Source organism: Pholcus phalangioides, unplaced genomic scaffold (assembly GCF_987345545.1).
Source record: "Pholcus phalangioides strain wild (caught in Gottingen) unplaced genomic scaffold, Ppha-v1.0 ptg000005l_1, whole genome shotgun sequence".
NCBI classification, from domain to species: Eukaryota; Metazoa; Arthropoda; class Arachnida; order Araneae; family Pholcidae; genus Pholcus; species Pholcus phalangioides.
The window spans coordinates 7999621-8020485 of NW_028301598.1; the positions used below are offsets into that span (position 1 = coordinate 7999621).

At 36.9% G+C, this 20865-nt stretch overlaps 1 protein-coding gene across 2 annotated transcripts in view; it reads left to right on the forward strand.

Moving 5' to 3' along the window:
- Positions 1–2903: 2903 nt before the first annotated feature.
- Positions 2904–20865, forward strand: part of LOC149085974 (ubiquitin carboxyl-terminal hydrolase 24-like) — a 212670-nt gene continuing 194708 nt past the window's right edge. Inside the window, exons 1-8 of one of the 2 annotated variants that reach the window (XM_089232271.1) lie at positions 2904–3360; positions 5540–5708; positions 10079–10146; positions 10251–10394; positions 13491–13604; positions 14972–15007; positions 16218–16283; positions 16450–16590. In XM_089232271.1, the coding sequence (XP_089088397.1) occupies positions 3073–3360; positions 5540–5708; positions 10079–10146; positions 10251–10394; positions 13491–13604; positions 14972–15007; positions 16218–16283; positions 16450–16590 (1026 nt within the window). In that variant the 5' untranslated portion in view covers positions 2904–3072. Of the gene's footprint in view, positions 3361–4325; positions 4349–5539; positions 5709–10078; positions 10147–10250; positions 10395–13490; positions 13605–14971; positions 15008–16217; positions 16284–16449; positions 16591–20865 lie in introns of those variants that run through there. The other variant, XM_089232272.1, reaches the window with a different exon arrangement.

The following is a 20865-nucleotide window of genomic DNA, read 5'->3' on the forward strand; positions in this document are numbered from 1 at the left end:
TCCTCTAGTTCGGGTCCTGCATAAGCCTCTAATTTTAGAGGCTTCAAAAATTTGTACATATTTCCACTTATTAACCAAATATCTTTGACTCTTGGACCCTAGTCATGAGGAACCCCTAGCTCCTTTTGCCCAGGTCCTTTCAAGTCAAGGTTGGACCATGCAACATCCATGTGACAGACAATACTCGCACACAAAAGCCATTCTCAGTTAAAAGTTCTAATATTGTTGCTGTCCACTGTTTCCCTTGGGAAAGACTGATGTAAAAGTGACGAGCCAGCACACCTGGAATGAATCATATTTTTTGTTCTATTAGTCGATGAATTTTAACTATGGAAAGATTTGCAAGTATTCTTTGCAGAGAGGCCTGGCTCCGTCACAAGAGCAATTGGCAGAAAACAGACCATTTCTCTCAGCCACTTCGTTTGGCAATTTGCCTGTTGAGGTGTTGTATTTGTATTATTTATTCCATTAATAAATTATTTATTCCAAAGAGCGAGATGATTTTTCTTAGCCCATATAAAACAAGAAAAAGACACTTTCTCTATATTATAGCTGAAGCGAACTTGTAGAGTTTGGTAGTTTCTATCGTAATTTCATTGACACACTCCTGACTCACCCCAAAGGGTATAGAGGATAATTCGTAAACCGCATGCCGCCGTCCTACTCAGTATGGATCTGAGTGGGTGAGATGGAAATAATTCCCGAATCGAACCAGCGGAGCCAGGTTCGAGGGGTGGTGCCAACCCTCTTAATGTCTCTCGTGTGGTTTTTGCTGAAGATACAGAGCTATAGCCTTCGACCGCAGTGCTTAGTGCCACATAACGGCAGCACCAAGCTGAAGCCCTACCCTACACGCAAAATACCCAACAGTAGGGTAAAAATAACCTGTCTCACGACGGTCTAGTTTCTGTCGTAAATCAAACCCAGTACTTTTACAGTCTGAGCAATAACACTAACCAATTATGCTACTGCTTAACCCTGAGACCCTCCACCCCCATGTGAATACGCAGCTGGATCCAAAAGCCCGGTATTTTTAGGAGCAGATTTTCTGTGCAACGTGAATCGCTAAGCGAGATATGCCGTCCACTCAGTGCCGTCTTAACGCATGGGCCCATTAGGGCCCTCAAGCAGGGCTGCAACTGGGGGGGGGGGGTAGCAGGTGGGTTTGGTGCCCCGAGCACTGAACCAGAAGGGGACACCGAATTCACCCTTTAACTGCCTCTACATTACAAGGGGTGTCATAATGCCGCCTTGCTCCGGATGGCAAAGTATCTAGTTACGGCCCTGGCCTCAAGAGAAGAGGGGCCTCACAAAAATGGAAACTAATTGAAATTTTCTAGAATTTTCCAGGTAGGACCTCAGAAAAATCAATTGGACCAGGGTCCCATGACGCTCTTAAGACGGCCCCGAGTCCACTCACCAATAGGAAAAGCTGTACAACTGTTTTCCCATGGAGTGCAACACGTCTTACGCCAGCGCAGGGCCGTCTTAATTGTAGAGCATCATAGGCCCCCGAGCCAAGTGGTTTTTCTGATGTTTCCTATCTTGCAAATTCTAGAAAATTTCAACCGGATCTCATTTTTGTGAGGCGCATGTATTAAGACGGCACTGCGCCAGCGCTTTACGCCGGGCGTGATTGTCCGACTGCTTCTGAAGCAATCAAATGCGTCGTGCGCCACGCGTTTCTCCGACCTTTTGTTCACTTTTGTTGTGTTTTCTTTCCCCCTTCCTATCGGTCTCTTCTTTTTTATTGTGCAAATGTCAAAAATACGTGGACATGCATACGACAGAACAGATGATGCGCCGTGATAACAAAAGCACCAGCACTTTCTAGAGCAAGCTTCTGCTTTAAAAGGCATTGAAAGCACAGACGCGTAGCGTGATAAAGTTACGCGTTTCTGCCGACGCAAAATACTCCAATTCGGTTCACGCGGCGCACGAAAACCTGCTCCTAGCAAAACTGGGCTAAAAAATAGCCTCATTGTGAAAAGAAATTGTCTTTTCTTCCACTGCCAACCATAGGCGGAGATAGACTTAAAAGTCGTGGGGGGGGGGGATGGACACGATGATAATGATGATGTCAATTGATATACGCGCAGGGCCGCAACTAGATGCTTGGTCATTCTGGGTAATTGCGCATTTTGGCGCCCCCCCCTAATGTTGAAGGAGAGGTTTGAGAACAAAATTTGCTACCCCTCTGGTCCAGTGCCCGGGGTACGAGACTCGCCTGCTCCCCTCTAGTTGCGGCCCTGCATATATGCACATAAATGCAGCCCCCTTGCGACTGCTTTTACAAGGGGACACCAGTATCGATTGGTGAGGGACAATGCAAGGTTATGGTGTCGCAGGGAATTTTTCTCTAATAGGGTTGTTAATAAATGGAATAGCTTACCCCCGGAGGTAGTAAACTGTAACACAATTGACACGTTTATAAGAAATACGATAAACATGTTGAAGTAAATCGAGAAGCTATCCATTCTTAGAATAAGACAACCATAAGTATTCTTTATGGGCGTTGTATAATATTTTATCACGTGTATATATTGATTATAATTTTTGTGATTGTGTTTTTAACTGGGTTGCTGTATTTTTGAAATATATGACATCCATATTTTTATGGGCATCTTTTTATCAGCCACCTCGTTGGGCATTTTGCCTGTTGTGGCGTTGTATTTGTATACATTAGATCTGCCCACTCCACTTTTGATGCTGGGGGGGAGGGCAATGCCCTCCACGCTCCCCCCCCCCCCCGTATCTCCGCCCATGCTTCCAACGGAACCAAAAAACTTTTCTGCCACTACACGCGCGTGACGTCATGGTATACGTTCCAGGCTTTTTTTGAAAGGAAAGTTTTTTGGATAGTCGGGATTGGCAACAGATTTTGTTTACTTGCCCATCATGGCACCGCGAAAAATGTGCGTTTTATTGGGAGTGGAGGGAACTTGAGCATCGAATACGGCGTCACCGCGCGCGGTTTTGTGTCTTCATTGAAATACTCTTCGGCCGCTCGAACGAAACGGAAAAAGACTTTTCGGCATGGATGGCCCGTTGAATTAATTCGCCGCCACAGCCATGGAAGACGATGATCGCATAACCACGATAATGTCCATGGGCTTCGACGATGTCGAAGATGTTAAAAAGGCGCTCCGCCTCGGCAATAACGACATCAACGAAGCCGTCGCCATCCTCACCAACGAACACGCCACGCTCACACTCAACAGCGACGACGACGTCGAGATGAGGGACGACTTGGCATCGAGGGGGGGCTCGTCGTCGACCGCCCTCGTCGTCGCGACCACCACCACATCGACGTCGACAACCACCGCTGTCGCCCCTCCTCCCTATGACATGAACACTGAGGTTTGCCCCCACTTTTTAGCTCATTATTTAACGCGCAAAAAACCTGTATCACATGTCCATACAGAGCACCCAATCATATATTTGTACCGTGTAATATGCTAAAATAAATCTCGCCAAATCTATAAGCTACTTGTCAGTGAATATATAAAACTTGCAAACTAGAATGAACAAGTTTATGTTGCACTATAACAGTGAGTCTGCATGCCTCGCATGAATATGCCAGTTGACCTCGATATGCATAGGCCGAGATGGACCTGAAAGGCTGGGAGAAGAGGGGCATGATGATGATGTGTACATGCAAAGATCTATATACTAGATTATTCCGCCATGTTATTTGCCATTGCTCATGTGTCCCCTGTATGTCCGATCATACTGATGTGTCACGTTGATAAGTAAAGTTTGTCACCCATTAAGAAGTGAAAGTGATCGCTCTGCCCGTGAATGAATTTTTGGGCACATTCACAGAGCAGTAATGCTTTAACTCGGTGCTGGAAGAATCGCAAAAAAATCTACTTGCAAGGAAAATTGTTTACGCACCAAGAAATTTTTACCCAAAGAAAAGGTTAAAAAATGGGGTTTTTTTTAGACTTTTTCTGGTATTGTAACCCTCTCTCATGTTGACCGATATGCTGTCATAAATTCCAACCATTCTGTGCTGCTTGCAAGCTGTAATTAAGTAAGAACACACAAAGGAAATTTTAGGTGCCAATACTAATTTTTTAGTTATCATGGCAACCTGGCGCTTGTCTGGCTATGCCTTAACATATGGGTCCACCTAGCATGAGATCTGATTTGAAATTTTGAGAGTAAGCATGTAAATTGGCAGGCATCTTTTCACTTGAGGGCCCATATTGCTCTTAAAAGAGCTCCACTATACTGATTAATGCTACAACTTGAGATGTGGCTTTATAATTAACTGACGTTTCTGTTAACCACCACGTTGACGTCGACTGTGGTCGCTCCTCCTCACCATGACATGAACACTGAGGTTTGCCTTTTTGTTTCTCATTACTTAAACATGTAAAAAGCTTGTATTGCATGTGCATACGGAGCACCAAATCAGATATGTGTGGAAAATATGGTAAAATAAATTTTGCCAAATCTATAAGCTATTTGTTACTGGATGTATTTACTGACAAACTATATTAAGTTTAGTTTGTATTGCACTAGAATACTGAGCCTGCAAGGTTTGCATGAATAGGGCTCCAGCCATGATGTCTGGTATAATGAACATAGTTTTTTTGGTTTTTTCATGCTATTAATTCACAAAAGAAGGGTCTGTGAAAAGTTAACTTGAGTGCCTGATCCAGGATGTGGGGCAGAATGATGATAATGTGTATGTACATTGGATTAGTCTGCTCGGTTGTTGACGCTAGAGGCATTGTTTCTCATATCCCCTGTATCTATGCTTGTTGATGTCCCATATTGATAAGTATAGTTTGGCGCCTCTGAAAATAGAATGTGATCAGTTGATTCCCAATGTACAGCAGGGTTTGACAAATAGGGAAAATATTTAGACAGTCGCAAAATTTCATAAGTGCCTAAAAATTTTCCCCCAGACAAAATTGATCCAAAATAGTGTATTCTTGGACTTCTATGGGACTTCCCTTTCTTCCCTGCTAGCAGACAGGCTGGCTTACTTCCCTCCACCGTTTTTTTCTTCAAAACCCAGAAAGTATGCATCCCGCTAGACTTGTGAACAAAATCTGTGTATCCTTTCATGAAATTCTGGGTATTTAATGTGTTATACCACGCCAATGTTAGCTCTTATAGATTCGCTGTAATTTCTGGGCGTAGTGGTGCAGAGGGCTCAGCGTACTGCTCAGTATTACTGCTATAATCAGCAAAAATCATTTGGTCGTCAAGGTAAAGTTACAGAATTTTTCTTTAAGAATGTGGTAGACACTGTTGTATATGGCTGAAATTCAAATAGGAAGTTAAAAGTAATCATTTACGTGTAAACAAGGCACTTTTTCTTTTTGTAGGTTTGCTTCGGTCATAGTCCAAAGTCTAGCATTTTTGCAAAGAGGCCAGCCACTTTGTGACTTTAGACACAGATCACTTCAGGAAGATGCTGGACTTCAGACATGGACCATAACAAACATTAAAAGAATTTCTTCTTTCTATTTCAAATAGTGTGATTAAACTTTCGTAACATTTCATCTATTTTTCTTTCCAGGAAGTCAAAGAAGACTCTCCAGATCCTTCTCAGACTTCCATCGAGTTTCCAACAACAAACTTGTATGAGTTGGAGTCAAGAGTTTTTGTTGACAGATGGTCTATCCCTTACAAGAAGGAAGAATCGTTAGGAAAATGTCTTATCAGTGCTATTTATTTTGCTGAGCAAGGTAATCTCAACAATTTATATAAATCAAAGAAAGGCGACAAAAAACATGTTTTTTGAATGCATCAATCTATTATGTCATAATGTTAGCTTCTTGTGTAAATACAGTATATATCCATTATAACGACAGTTCACAATCATGAGGAAAATTTCCTTTATAAGAATTCTCGTTTTTTGGGGAATTTTTGTTTTTTGTGTTTGCCAGATTATAGAATTGTAGAAAAATGCTACTTTATCTGCACCAAAATGTCTTTCAGATCGTTTCGTTTTGATATTAACAAAAAAAACAAAACTAGACATGAAATTTATTTTTCATCTCGCAACAGAATTTCTTTTAATTTCTTTACATATTTTTTGCGTAGAATTTCTTATCAAAGCAATTTAGTTGACCAACTGAACAAGTCTGAATTACAGTGGAACTTTGCTTAACGAGCTTAACTTGTTAGCAATACACATAAAAATAACATTTATTAATATTTACTTGCTGTTATCTGCTGGTTCACCGAAATCTTTTTCAGTTTTAAAAGGAACCTATCCAATGACAACTGCTTTTGCCTCCTTTTGAAGATTTCTTGGAAATGGGAAATTGCATTGTCATTGGACGGATTCATCACTTGCTACAGCTTCATTTGGGTGGGTCTGTTCGACAAAACTGGATGACTTCCCACACATTTTACACATCTGTCTGATCTCATTTGAAGTGAGGGATTCCTCCTGATTTTGCCTCTTCTTTAGACGAGATACAGTTCACAAGCTGTTGCTGTAGAGATCCATCAGTTCGCTTGAGGCCGTCTCCTGGCTATGTTCCTGCACTAGTTCTTGTATGTCATTCTCATTCAACTACAATCCCTGGTCTTTTCCAAGTATGACACAATCTCTTTGATAAACGGTTTCTGTTCACAAGCTAAACCCTCAAAGTCACATTCAATAATGCAATCAGCCTAGTTTTCTTCAAGCAGAATTGATGCTTCTCTTGGTGACATGCATTCTAGGCTTTGTCAATGATCTTGAAGCATTGCATGATGAGGGAGTGGTTTTTCCTATACTCTAGGAGGGTTTTGGTATATTGGGTATGCTGACTTATTCACAGTACATGTGTTGGCAAAAGCAAAGAACCGTCTGTTTAGTTGTAATCACATGAAACTGAGTAAAGAAAGCGCAAAATGTTTGCAGGCGACACCAAGTTTTTTCCACCAATTTTTTTTATGTTAAAGCAAGTGCTACCTTATTTTGAAAACTCGTTATAACTAAAACTATATATATAAAATTGATTTTCTGTCTGTCTGTCTGTGTGTGTGTATGTATGTTCTTTATGCAAATCTACAATTTTAGATCGATCGTCACCAAATTTTGCATATATACCAAATGGGACCCGACTTGAACGATAGGCTACTTTAAAATTTTGTCAGAGCAGGGCAAATGCCCCGAATGGGCGAAAAACGGTTGGGCAACAATGGTTTTTGGGCCTCAACAATCACTTTCGGAACGTTTACTTTGGTTACCGTAGTTCCCTAGCAATGCATTTCAGACGTGTATATGCCTTTACAACGGTTTGCCACTTCTTACAACATTGATTTCAACATTATTTATATCTTCTCAAGCTCAAAAATGGAAATGTCTCTGCATTGTCTTTTAATATTCAACTGCATAAATTCATATAGTTTAGGATTTTTTAAAATTAGTTATTATTATTAGCCCATAAAAAGTGGATCGAAAAAATTCCTCAGCTTTAATTAAGCATTTTTTGAAAGCTAAAACAGGCAGATGGGTAAGTTCAGGGGGTGGAGGTTTATTGGAATACCTAGCGCCCCTTAAAAAAGGAAAAATATATATTCATTTCTACGTTTCTGTATATCTAAATTTGTTTAATTGTATTTCATGAATCGCGCAGGAAGTCGCCATATTGGTTAACTTGGACACGGTTTATATGTCCCTCAAGAAAAAGAGAGGGAGATATCACGTGATCCAAAAAAGCCTCATTGAAGAAACCCGGGCAGCGCCAGGTATTACAGCTAGTATTTTAATATTAGCTATTAGACGATCACTTGCAAATCACTCATTATAGCGAGATTCTCATTATAAGCAATAGTCGTTATAACAGACTTTTACTGTATTCACTCCTTTCATTTTAATCTTTTTGCATATGCTTTTTCTATTTGGTTGCATAGAGGCTGTTTGCACATGTTGGAAACAACTTTAGTTTTGAATTTAAAAAAAAACTAGATTTGAACAGGAAAAAAATGTCTAGCTGCACGTTGTTACATGATAAGGAAAGATTTGTCTTCTATTGCAGACTTGATTTGTTCTTTAAAATAAGAGTACAATATGCAGTTGTTGCGTATTTTTATCTCTGTGTAAAAGTATTTAACTCTTTAACACTAGAAAGATAGATAGAGTCTATGTGACCTCTGCGTGCTCTTTGTGCTCCCATATCTCAAGTAAGAATAAACCAAATGCCTAAAATACTGTGACTTTTCTTGAATTGTCATGTTCTTAATGTGCCCCAAAGCTTTTTTAATTATCTTTCTTAGCAAAGGAAATACGAAGGGATATATCTTGAAAGATGGAAGGGGATCACACTGGCCCTTACATATATTTTAGAACACATTCGCCATATAATTCCACCAACATTGTCACAATTGATTTTGTAAGATCAAAATTCTTCTGATAGTCCCTTTGTGTATCTTATATGATCCTCATGCCTATGATTGCTGCAGAAATGCCAAGAAGCAGATTCACTGAAGAGAAAACTTTTCAGAAGTCTGCAAAGATTGCTTGAGGAAAATCCAGAAGCAGTGATGCTGGTGATGAGAATTCAGAGGAGAATGAAAACTACTCCAGGCAAAACTTGCCCACTTTGTGAAGCAAGCAAAGGTGTAAATTATGTAATAGATGTAATGCATGTACTGATGATGAATGTGTGAATCAGACTGAAAATTTTCCTCCAACAATGCCTTAGCTGATGCAAAATGAAATGTTAGTAAAAACAACAAATGCAAATCACATTGAAGCTACCAGTGAAAACCTTACACTATACTTAAGCATCAACTGATTTGCACAAATATTCAATAATATCCCATCTATCAAAGGGAAAACGAAACTTGCAGATGGAAGTGTATGAAATGTAGTAGGACCTTCCATGTCATAAGACGTTAAGGATTCTGAAATATTTTACGAGAAACTCATTGCTCACAGATACGGATTCCACATCACTGGAATTATGTGAATTTTTTTTTAAAATCAAAATTGACAAGCTTGGTTGAAATCCTTCAGAAAGAACATCAGTAGATGCTTCCGACTTAAAAAAAAAAGTAAAGCAAGATTAGATTCGTCGATCGTATTCCTAACCTAGAAGCGATGCAACACTGATATCCTAATGGGAATATAGAAAATGCTAATCCCTGTCTCAAGTTTTCTCTACACTGATGCACACCAAGAGAGGTAGTTTGAACAGAATGCTTTAAAAACTGTATGATAAAATATATCAATAGATCAATTTTTTCACCCATTAATTTGTTTCATAAAAAATATACCATAAAATGTTCAAAAATTGCTGGAAAAAGCTATGGGGTCACACAGACCCCTGTCCGTCTTTCTAGGTATAGTCCCTCCAACCCGTCTTTCTGGTGTTAAATGGTATTAGGGTTTGTACAGTTTTTGAAAAACTATGAAAAAAAGTTAATTTTCAAGTATTTCAAATTTTTTTAATATGAATTTTTGTCCATTCCTAAACTATGTTCTGCTGAAATTAAAACGAGTAGAGCAATAATGATGAGTTTTGGGACAATGTTCAAAACAAGACATGACCATACATACCTGATGTATTTAGACTTACAAAAAGCGTTGTCTAATGTGGCAGCAAAACACTGCACTTAAGATATACTTCAAAACATTTCAAATTATTAAATTATCGAATGTTAGTTGCATATATAACTGTGGTTTTCGATTTTTCTTAAGAGTATAAATTTCAACATTGTTTCAAACATAGAATGATTTCTACTTAGATGTCCTTTGTATATGTTAAACTACAAGGTTTTTTTAAAAGCAAGACTTTGTTGCCAGAAATCGGGTTTTCAAGTTTCAAAATCATGAAGTAAAGAGCATTAATTTATGAGGAAATTATCACCATGATTTAATATCTTGGGGACGACGACAGCAAATGGAATACTTCAAAACAATTTTTACACATATTCAAAATTATTTTCAACATATTTAAAACACCTCTCATATCAGAGGTTATCAATGCTGTTTAGCCAATTCTTTCTATGTTTAAACAAAGCTGTGGTTACTGATTGAAATATTAACTAGTTTATTTTCATACTGAATCATTCATTTCTTAATATTGATATTTGTATGCCATTTCTTATGATTTAGGTCTGTGTGAAGCTGATGAGAACTGTAAAAGGTTTGTCGAGTATTGCTTACCCGAAGCATTCAGCAAAGTAAGTTCACACACAAAAATTGTGCTAAATACTTTCTGCATTGTCATCAACTTATCTGCATACATTTGAATAGCAGTTGATTGTTTTTTTCTTTTGCTTTGTAGCTCCTCACAAGTCCTGCTGTACGAAGCTGGGCTTTGGAGGTTCATGAGGGAGTTCTCAATATGATTCATATTTTCATAAACCTGGTTATTTCTCGTTTGAAATATGATCCTGTTTCTATTCCTATGTTGCAAGTTTTGGAAAAGGTATCATTTATATTTATGTCTGAGCACATATGACTTCCAAGGTTTCATATTTAATCTATGAAGAAACATTAAGATAAGTTAAAAACTTAGTACAGTCAACCCTGCTTAAACACATATAAATGATTCCAACACTACATATTTTATTAAGTATCTGACAGGGTTGGTAGGTTTTTGACACATGGCAGTTTTTGACAGTTCGACTGTCATGTCAAAAACCTTAAATATTGCTTTTCAAAATAAAAATTCCCATTGAAAATACACACATTGATTGCACATAATACTTGTTATACAAAGGATAAATATTTAATATGATTACATAATAGTTTTCTACTTTCTACAGAATTATTTTGAGCAATATATTTTTTTTGCTTGTAAAATATACAATTTGAATAGAGCATAACATAAAAGCTGAAGGAAAAACAAAAGAATTATTTGGCGTTATTCAGTTTAAAATGATTCTCAACCTTCAAAAATTTTTTCCACTGCTTATATATGTGTATTGATAGAAACAATATGCTGTACTCTTTCCATAACAGATAGGTGTTTAAAAAGTTCTTTTATGCCATGTACGTAATGTTGATTTCTGTTATTAAATTATCCAGATAATCACAGAGAGAAACTTAAAACAATACCCTTATTGTGTGCATAACATTAGAATATATCTAGCAATATTAAAATACATACTGAATTGTAGGACTAAAATGCCTTTTAATTTGGCCGTGCTGATTACACATGAGCTTAAGAAACTCCTATAACTTATTCGTAGTGCAAAAATAAGAATGACTGTAAGTTTGACCCATGATATGGCATATTTACTAACATTTTTAATGCAATGGTTTTTCAGTTGAAGCTGGATTTTAAATGTGCAAAACAATGCTTTGGGCATCATGTCCTGCCAGCTTTGCATTGATTTAAAATACTATTTAAAACTCTGGATTTAAACAACCTAAGCTAAGAAATTTTTAAGTGAGAATAAATGAGTTAAATTGGTGTGTGTGTTGAGAGATGTTGTGTGAGAATTTTAACTACGTAATGAAATTTTGGGCAGATAAGAGAATTTTAAATATCAAAATAGATATTCTATGTGCAGTAACTATATAATTCAAAACATAAAACACTATAAGCTACATAAAAGTAAGTATTTTGTTATTTAACATATCTATCACGTTAAAAGAATCTATTTGACATCAAGTTTTTGACTGTTTTAATACTGAGCAAATTTCTCAGGTCAAAAACCTAACTCTGATCCCCCATCACACATATTGCAATAAATTAGTGTTTAAAAATAGAACATTGTGATCTGCAAATAAGTAAGTTTCTCATCATGTTATATATCTATTGGCTTCAAAACATTCAAAAGCATTCATTTAGGTTTTTGCTGGTTTTCCGCAGTTTTTGACACTTTAAATCAGTTTTTGATGCTTGTCATGTCAAAAAATCAACCCTGGTATCTGATTGGGCAGGGAACACATGAATCACCATCTTACACAGTTAATATATAGTAAAAGTCTGTTATAACGAGAGCTCACACTAACAGGGAAAATTATCATTATAGTGGACTTCTTGTTATAAACTAATGCTTTTTTCTGTTCTGTCTGGTTATAAATTTAAAAAAAAATTCCTGCTATACCTAAATTATCAGTCTCTTAACTTGTTTTGTTCTTATGTAAGTGAATGAACAGAACTCCAGCCTGTGTGTAATTGATTTTTAGTCTCAAGGCAGATGGTTCTCTAACAAGGAAAGAGTCCTAAGGTGGTGTTACATTCCAGTACATTCATCTCACTTAGAAGCAGACGAAACAAAAAAATTAGCAGCAGAGTTTAATTATTAAAGGCTCAAAAAGTATTAAAAATGACCAACATTTGGCTTTTCATCACCTCTTGTTCTTCTTGGCGATATCTACCAAAAATTTCTTTTCAATCCCAAGCACACTCTAAAAAAAACTTTTTAGAATTTTTCTGTTTCTGTTGAACACTAAGCAAAGGTGGAAAAAAAACATTCTTTGTGCTGTACCTCATCATGTGTTGTTTGAATGACGTCACTTACTCTAGGGTCTCTGACAGGGTTCAGTTTTTGATGTCAAAAACCGGTTGTTGACATGACATCAAAAACCTAAACGGATGCTTTTGGATAATATTGTTAACACAATAGGTTGATAACATGATGAGAAATTTTTTTGTGTATTACGTTTTATTTTTAAGCACTAATATATTGCAATAATTAAAACAAAATATTAATTATAATTCACAATTTTGAATTTTTTGATAGAGTCTAGAATAGATAATATATTATTTTATGATCCATTTTATCTAAACTGCTGATTACCTGTGTTCAATTTACTAAGAGAAATAGAGCTGTTTATTCACAATATGTGTGATAGGAGATCACAGGGTTAGGTTTTGACCTCAGTAACTTGCTCAGTATTAAAACAATTGAAAACTTATTGTCAATGTTGTTAGAATAAGTTATAGGAGCTTTTTCTTAAGCATCATATGCAATCACATTGCTAAATTAAAGGACATTTTAGTCCTACAATTTAGTATTTTATAGGTAGCTATATTCTAATGTTAGGCACAATAAGGGTATCAGTGATTATCTAGAAAATTTGATAACAGAAATCAACATTACATATATGACATAAACAAACTTTTTAAACACCTATTTGTTATAAAAAAAGAGTACAGCAGGTGGTTATTATACACATATATAAGCGATTGAAATTTTGGAAGGTCAAGAATCATCTTGAAGTGAAGAATATCAAATCATTCCGTAGTTTTTAATTCAAGTTTCAGTTTTTAATCATTCCACAATTTTCATCTTCTAATTTATGAATGTAAAGTTTGAAATAACTCTATTGTCCTTTCAATGTGAATGTACACCAAACAAGATAAGATCGTCGCTAAATCTTGGAATTAATGTTCTAGTAGTGATGTGTAAATTTTGTACCAACGAAATCTTAGAAAAGAGGTTTTTCAGAATTTTTGAAAGTAAAATTTACAGATTGTGGGCTACTTTTCACGTACCTGGAATTTAGTTAGTATTTAAAAAGTCTCAAATTATATAAATTTATAGTGAATTTTGTATTTACTTTCAAGGTGTTTGACCCTGAATCAGAATTTTATGTAAAGAACAAAAACAAGGAGTCAGTGTCTGAGTTGATGGATATACTAGCAATTACTACTCCATATGCTCTGATGAGGGATTCAATGGTAAGTTTTCATACAATATCATTTTTTAATCCAGCTCTTGACAAATCAACGAAATATTTAGATGCCAGCCTAATTTTTTAGGAGCAAAGCATTACTTTTGCCCAGAGAACATGATCCTGAATGATATTTTTTTTACTCTTCCTGAATTTCATAACTTTTTCCCATGTTAAAAGATGTAATGTAGTGAAATCAGAAAGTTTGTTCCATCATTAGACTTCAATTTAGCAATCGCATGTAGAAAATTTTAGGCATCAATACCAATTTTCTGGTCGCCATGGCAACCAGGCGCCTGGGATTTGTTAAGCCCTGTTATAATCCTTAAGTGTTTGTATCTATATGTTATAGCGAATGTAGGACCTCAACACCTCCATAAATGCTCGGTTTAAAATTCTGAATAAAGAAAAATAATTCAAGATTTTAATGAATTGGATAAAAAATAAATCAAATTCGATTTCTTGCATTTTCTTGAAATTTTGATCAGAATGCTTGCAAAGAGAACTAATTTCATGAATATATCCATGTTGCTCATGGTTTTCAGTTATAGCGATTTGTTTGAAAATGTTGGCACTTTGAGTGTGTGTGTGTGAGAAAGAGAGGGAGTGGATTACGATGCTTTGTAGAGTAGGTTTTATCATTAGTGGGAGCAGGCTCTGCAGGGAGGGGCGGTAGAAATCATTCAGAAATGCAATCCAGAAGGGCTAAACTATTGAAGGAACTGTTTTCGGAGTATGCCGAGCGGTTGTATCAGTATTTTATTGCGAATGAAGTTACGGATGACGTCCACAGGCGTGCTATATTCCTATCGCTGGTGGGTGCACCGATGTATGGCTTGATAAGAAGTCTGGTGTCCCCAGCCTTACCCACGGAACGAACGCTAGCAGAATTGATAGACATTCTTAGGAATCATTTTGAACCGGCTCCTTGGTAAATTCTTGGTAGACTAACAGAATTGACTAACACAAACCTACTTTAACCCCTTCAGTTGGCAAAAAGAAAGCGGTAGGCCTGCAGCATCTGACCCACATAGTTTTATGGATTGATAATGATTATTTATGGGGAAATGAGCCTGATTTGACATTAGCTTCAAAATGTGCAAAAAAAAAAACAAACATTTTGGACGAAAAAACATTGATAATATAAATTGAAATCCTGACAAGTACAAACAAAAATTTTCTTATGTAATGATATGGGGTCTGTTCTGCCTTTAGCAATAGTGATATCAATACCCAAATGATTATATTATCTATGATTCGAATAGGCAAAATTTACTGTATTGGATTATTGACAACAAGACCTTTTGATTTGTATGTGACTATTTAAAGGTTTTCATGCAACTGAAGATAATTTTCTTTCTTATTCTGTTTCAGAATTCTTATAGTTGGTTGGTAGAAGTTGTCAATAAGGTAAGTTTGTTTTTTATAGTTAAATAAGCTTGGATTTCTCTTGTTTAGATAGTTAATTTTTCATAGATTGAGCAGAAATTACATAAAGTATGAGTATTTTAATCGACACTATGCCGGCACAAGTGAGGAAACAAAAAGCTAAATTGGGCGACTTATGGGCATCTTTTTTATCAGCTACCTGGTTAGGCATTTTGTCTGTTGTGGTCTTTCTATTTGTATTGTATCTCACTTTTGATTTGCTTTCATGCACAGTAAAACTACCCCTTTTTAAGTGGTTTTTAAAATTTCCTTGATCCACACACTATAACTGCTATAGTGGAAATCACTAAACCTTCTAGAAATTACCACCTGTGTTCAAGGAATTTTTTTCCAATGTCTTGCAATGATAAATGCTCCCCTCCCTCGAAAACAAGAATAACGACAATAACACAGAAGACGAATACTGTCCCTTTATATCATTTATTCTATATGTGTATTCCAATACAACTCTGCAAAGATGAGGGAAAAAGAAGTCTCCTTCCTGTTGTCTAACTTTGAACAAAAGCTGACTCCAGCTACTGACAGTTGAAAGCTACAGGAAGGGGGGGGGGGGGTGGCATATTATCAGGCAAAGTTTTCTGTACAGAGCTAGCTGGGCTTGGAATCGCTGAAATGAGAGCATTTCAGCGATTTTAAGAAGACCAGATATTTATCACTATCTTTGGGATTGCTGCTGCAATTGTTGAGATCCTTTCGTATGGCTTGAGTTCTAAAGAGATGACAGACCCTATATATTGTCACCTGGAGCAGTCTGCTGTAGTTAAGGGAGGCTGTCAAGGCTCAACTCGGCACACTATTAATGTGTGTTATATAAAAAGGAAGGTTATGTCTCTGGTGTATAGGTAGCACCCAGTATGCAAGAAGATTCTGGTTCAATTCCTTGAGGAGACAGCTAACTTTTTTTCCAGAAGGTTCACATTGGCATAGCAATCGGGAAACCTCTTTCCCTTAAGTTCTAACTATATCCATTGGCTCTAGAGCATCAGAACACTGGCTACCAGTAGCATGCATAATAAATTCCCTGGTTTTACCTGGCCCTTTTACCTTTGAATTAGATCTTATTAGTTTTTTAATCGTAATTAAAAGGTAGTATAAGTAAATGTTTTTTTAATGTAGTGTGAATCTTGATATATTATAATTGATGTTATTCTGAGTCATAATTTCCTTACAGTTTGGACACAATGGTGGTTTTAGAGAGATACAAAACCGCTTCAGTTATCCGTCCATAACTGGAACAGTGAGTAACTCCTTTAAAATTGCATTCATTGGTTTATTCAATATCTGCCTGCATGTAATAAATAATAATTAATACTATCTCAATCATATGCATAATTTTAAGATATATAGGCTTGAGACATGAATAATTTGCTTATTTATTTATTTTTTACTATAATTTTTTTCAGGATATGGCTGCCTTGTTATTGCCCATAGCTAAATGTGCAGAGTACCTAAACCCTTCCCGAGTTTTGCCTTTTTTATCACCATGCATGGATATTGCTGTACAGCATATTCGGTCTCTTTCAGATGAGGATATCAAGAGCAAAGTATAGTGTTTTCATTTGCTATCAATTATTGACATGAACAAGGTGATTCAGGTAGGAAACACAAAAACAGAATCACATAGGAATATATGACCGGAAAACCCAACCTAATCAGCTGGAGGAGGTTGGGGTTTCCGGCCATACAATTCCTATGTGATTCTGGTTTGTTTTTATGTTTCCTACTTCCCTTAAAAGTTTGTACGTTGAGTTGTACGATATTTTATAGGAGATTCCCTGTATACTACTCAGTTCAAAAAGGCAACAACTAAAAAAAATTTAATTTTTGAGTTATGCACCCCATGAAAATGGTGGAAAATGCCTCTAGATATTGCAAAACAACTCCCAGCTTTGCTGATATGCTCCATACTGCAATTTAATCTGAGTCTCAACTCCCAATGATTTTCATACAAAGTGACTTTTTAAAATGCAGATATCTCAAAACCAAAAATTGGAGTTTAAATTGCTTTTTTGAACTCTGTCATTTATATTTAAGTAAGTTTTATTTTTGTATGATTTAGAGCAGTGGTTCTCAACCGGGGGCCATATGGCCCCAGGGGGGGCCCTAGGATATTCCGGGGGGGGGGGGCCACGGATGAAAATCTTGCAAAAGGGGAGCCACGGCTACTGATACGGGGGCCACGAAGAAATTTGTGACATTAAATTTTTTTTAGTCACTCTGACTAAAAAAATTTAATTTCAAACAAAATGCATATAATGTATTTTTTGCAATTTTCCCCCTATTTAAGTAACATTAACATGAGGAAGGAAATAAAAAAAAGTGGTTCATGTAATCTCGGTGGTTTTACGACTTGGGGATGATAGTAGGCCCTGACACAAACTATAGAAGAGGTTTAAGCAAAATGGAATAACTGTAAAAACAGAAAATTGTGTGTGTTCAGACTTTTCATTCAAAGAGGGCTGCCATGAAGAAAACAAAGATTTGTTGACCATTCATTGGCATTCTTTTCAGTGCTGGTAGTAAATATAATCCAAGAAGTAGATGGGTGAAAAATGAAAGCTTGTAAAAAACCCACCGTTTTCATGCAATTACAGACGGATAGCCATCTACGTAGTTTAGCACAAAGCTATCTTCAGCCAGCACTGAGTGGTCTGATGGGGAATATGTTTATAAAAATCGAATAGAGAATGATTGTTCTGGGGTATTTTTTATGAATTTTGAAAGGGGTTGCCAATACATTGCCTCTGCTGAAAAGAAATAAAGTCGAATTCAGTTATAACGAACTCCAAGAGATCAAATCATACATGGGGAAAAATACCCGCGAAATTTAAAATTTTTTAAAACTAGATTGCTGTGGTAATGTATTGGGACAGGGGGCGGCTTAAGCGAGGGTGCAAGGGGTGCGGTGCACCCGGGTGGCAGGTTGTAAGGGGCGGCAGCGTAGACTTTACTTAAGACAACAAAATTTAACACAGTAAAAATTCACATCACGCTTTTGAGTCATACTATACCTCGACAACGGAAACGTTGAGAAAATAGACAAGGCCTCTGATCGTAATTGCTCCCTCCATAGCCCCTACCTCTTGCGTCAGGGAATCTTTCATGGGGCGTATGCCCGATTTTCCCCGGGGCCCCTTCTACAGTTAATTTATAGAGTGAAAAAAGAAATGTTATAAGGATTTAGTCCCGGGCCTCAAGCTGGAGCCCTGTCAGCCCTACCCTTAGAAGTTCATGCCCCTCCCTCACAATTTATCCAAACAATTCCTAACAAAACATTTTTTTCGGCCTTTCATTTCGGATTTTGCGCCCTCTCCAGAGCCTACAGTTTGGTTTTTTTTGGCCAATGGAATTTTTTTTTACCCATTCACCCCGGATTTAGCATCCTTTTAAGCGGCGCCCGTGTGTCTGCAATGGGTCGCATGGCCAAGCGCCACCCCTGTACTCTATTACAAGGGCAATGTGTGCATTTTGGTTCCCTCACCCATGGCCCCCACAAGAACCCGGGATAATTCTCATAAAGTTTTGGGTTTTTTAGGCTATAAATTAACTATAGAAGGGGCCGTGAGAAATCTGACTGGGAGGAGGTCTGCAAAAGATCCCAGCATAGGGGCTCATACCCTCACTCAGAATTTGAACCACAATAGTCAAATGAAGGCAAAGGAAAAATTTGGTTTTTCACTTGTCCGGCCCCTGGAATACCAGAAACACCTTTGAAAAAATTTTCTTAATAAAAATTACCCCGTTAAATATCATCTTTACAGGATAAGTGATGATGGCTCGCAAAAATAAGAGCTCTTTCAACGATTAAGCTATCTGGCATTTATTAAGAATGTTTTTTGTTCTAGAATTACCTTACCAAAGACAAAAAATTTTCTACTTCAAAAGCGGGACGTATGGTCACGCAAATTTTGCACGGTAAACAATGATGTGCAGCTTTCTTCTGAAAAAAAATCAGGTTTATCTCCAGATGTCCTTCACTGAAGCCCTATCAGTCTCCTGGCAGGGTCGCCAGTAGGGGTAGCACATGAGGCTTCGCACCCGGGCGGCAGGTAAGCTCGAGCCGCCGCTGTATTAGGACTTCCTCTAAGATTGACACCACATCTTTACAGTTTTTTAAATCGATGCTGTAATGCTTCCTTTTAACTGCCCTACTACTGGCCTGCAGCATCCTAAATAATTTCAATGCAATTTTCCTATCTTGCAAGAACAATGTTGTGGACATTAGAAAAAAAATTCTAAAATTCTAATGACTACATTTAAAGCAATTTAAATCCGTTTATTAAAGACTCACTGCATCTGCTGATTTCTAAAAAAAGTGCAATAAATTCTCACGTAAGTCTTCCTTTGAAATGCCCATAACCCACTCAATGCGTCTCTTTGTATCTGTCAACTTAAAATTTATGGTTTTTAGTGTTGATAATACGCATGCAAAACCAATTCAGCGACGCGTTTTCACAATGTACAAAAACTGCTTGCATTTGATAGTTGGAAATGATGTCTAAATGGCAAAGATTTGGAGTTCGAATAAAAATGAAAATTTCAAATAATTGAAATTGTGCTTCGTATAAATGGAATATTTTAATACTGAAAGCTATATATATAGAGATTAATCTTGCGCCCGTAGTCATACGTCTCATAAATGTGAAATTTTGTCATAAAACTGAGAGTGAGGCACGAATCCCCTTGCGCACAAGTGGAATTTTGAGGCATTTCGCACAACCTAGCCCGTCTCTTGGCCATTTTTCTTTTTCTCCCCACCCTTTCTTCCTTTTGTTTCCTTCCTAAATTTATAAAAGTAAAAAGGACATAATCATTATAAAAAGGACTGTTTTCAGATCAAATTGCCGAAGTTCAATTACTTTACTGCAAAGATTTTTACTGTCAGATTTTTTTTTTGGGGGAAATACAGTTAAACCCAAAGCGTATTAAAGACCCTTTATTAATACGCTTTGGTCAAACTCCATTAGACCGGAACTCCAAGAGACCCGAGAAATCACTTCGTAATAACGAAATTTTGTTACAAAGGAATTCCAGATTTTTATATTGTTCCTATGTAAACCTATCCGAGGAATTAGAAAAGTTTTCGTTGAAACGATATTTTTCCCATTTTTTGTTGTCCCAGTATTTGTTAAAATGAGAGTTGCCTGTGTTTCGTCTGAAGCTATTTTTTTACGTGTATTTGGAGGCTGCATGAGTAACGTGGCGTATGGCACTTTACTGACGAGCCGTTAGTCTTAGAGACATACCCAATTAGAAAAAGTATCCAAATCACGTGTCCAACTCAGATATGCCATTCATGTTGTAAGGGGTTGTATAGCTATAAAAAAAAAAAAAAAAATTTATACCGTCCCCGTGTGCCAAAGAACCCAATTAAAAAGTTGTAAATAATTTCACGTTTCCAAGTGCGATATTCACCGAGATATGCAAATTCGAAAAATTGAGGAAAAATTTGGGGAAAAACAACATTAAATGCAGGTAAAATGGTTTCCCCGCATTTTTAATGCTGTTTTTTTTTCCAACTTTCTTCGAATATCTCAGTGAATATTGCACTTAGAAACGTTGAATTTTTTTGTTGGAGACCAGGAAACAACTTTCCGATTGGGTTTTGGGGCACAGGGTGTCCGCATAAAAAGTTAACATTTTTATTTTAATAACTATGTAACCCCTGGCAACATGAATCAAATATCTGAGTACTACACATTATTCGGGTACTTTTTCCAACTGGAAGTATGCCTCTAGGACCAATGATTTGCCAGTAAAATGTCATATGTCCCTTTACCCATGCGCCGTGTATATTAAATATAGTACGGACTGTTATG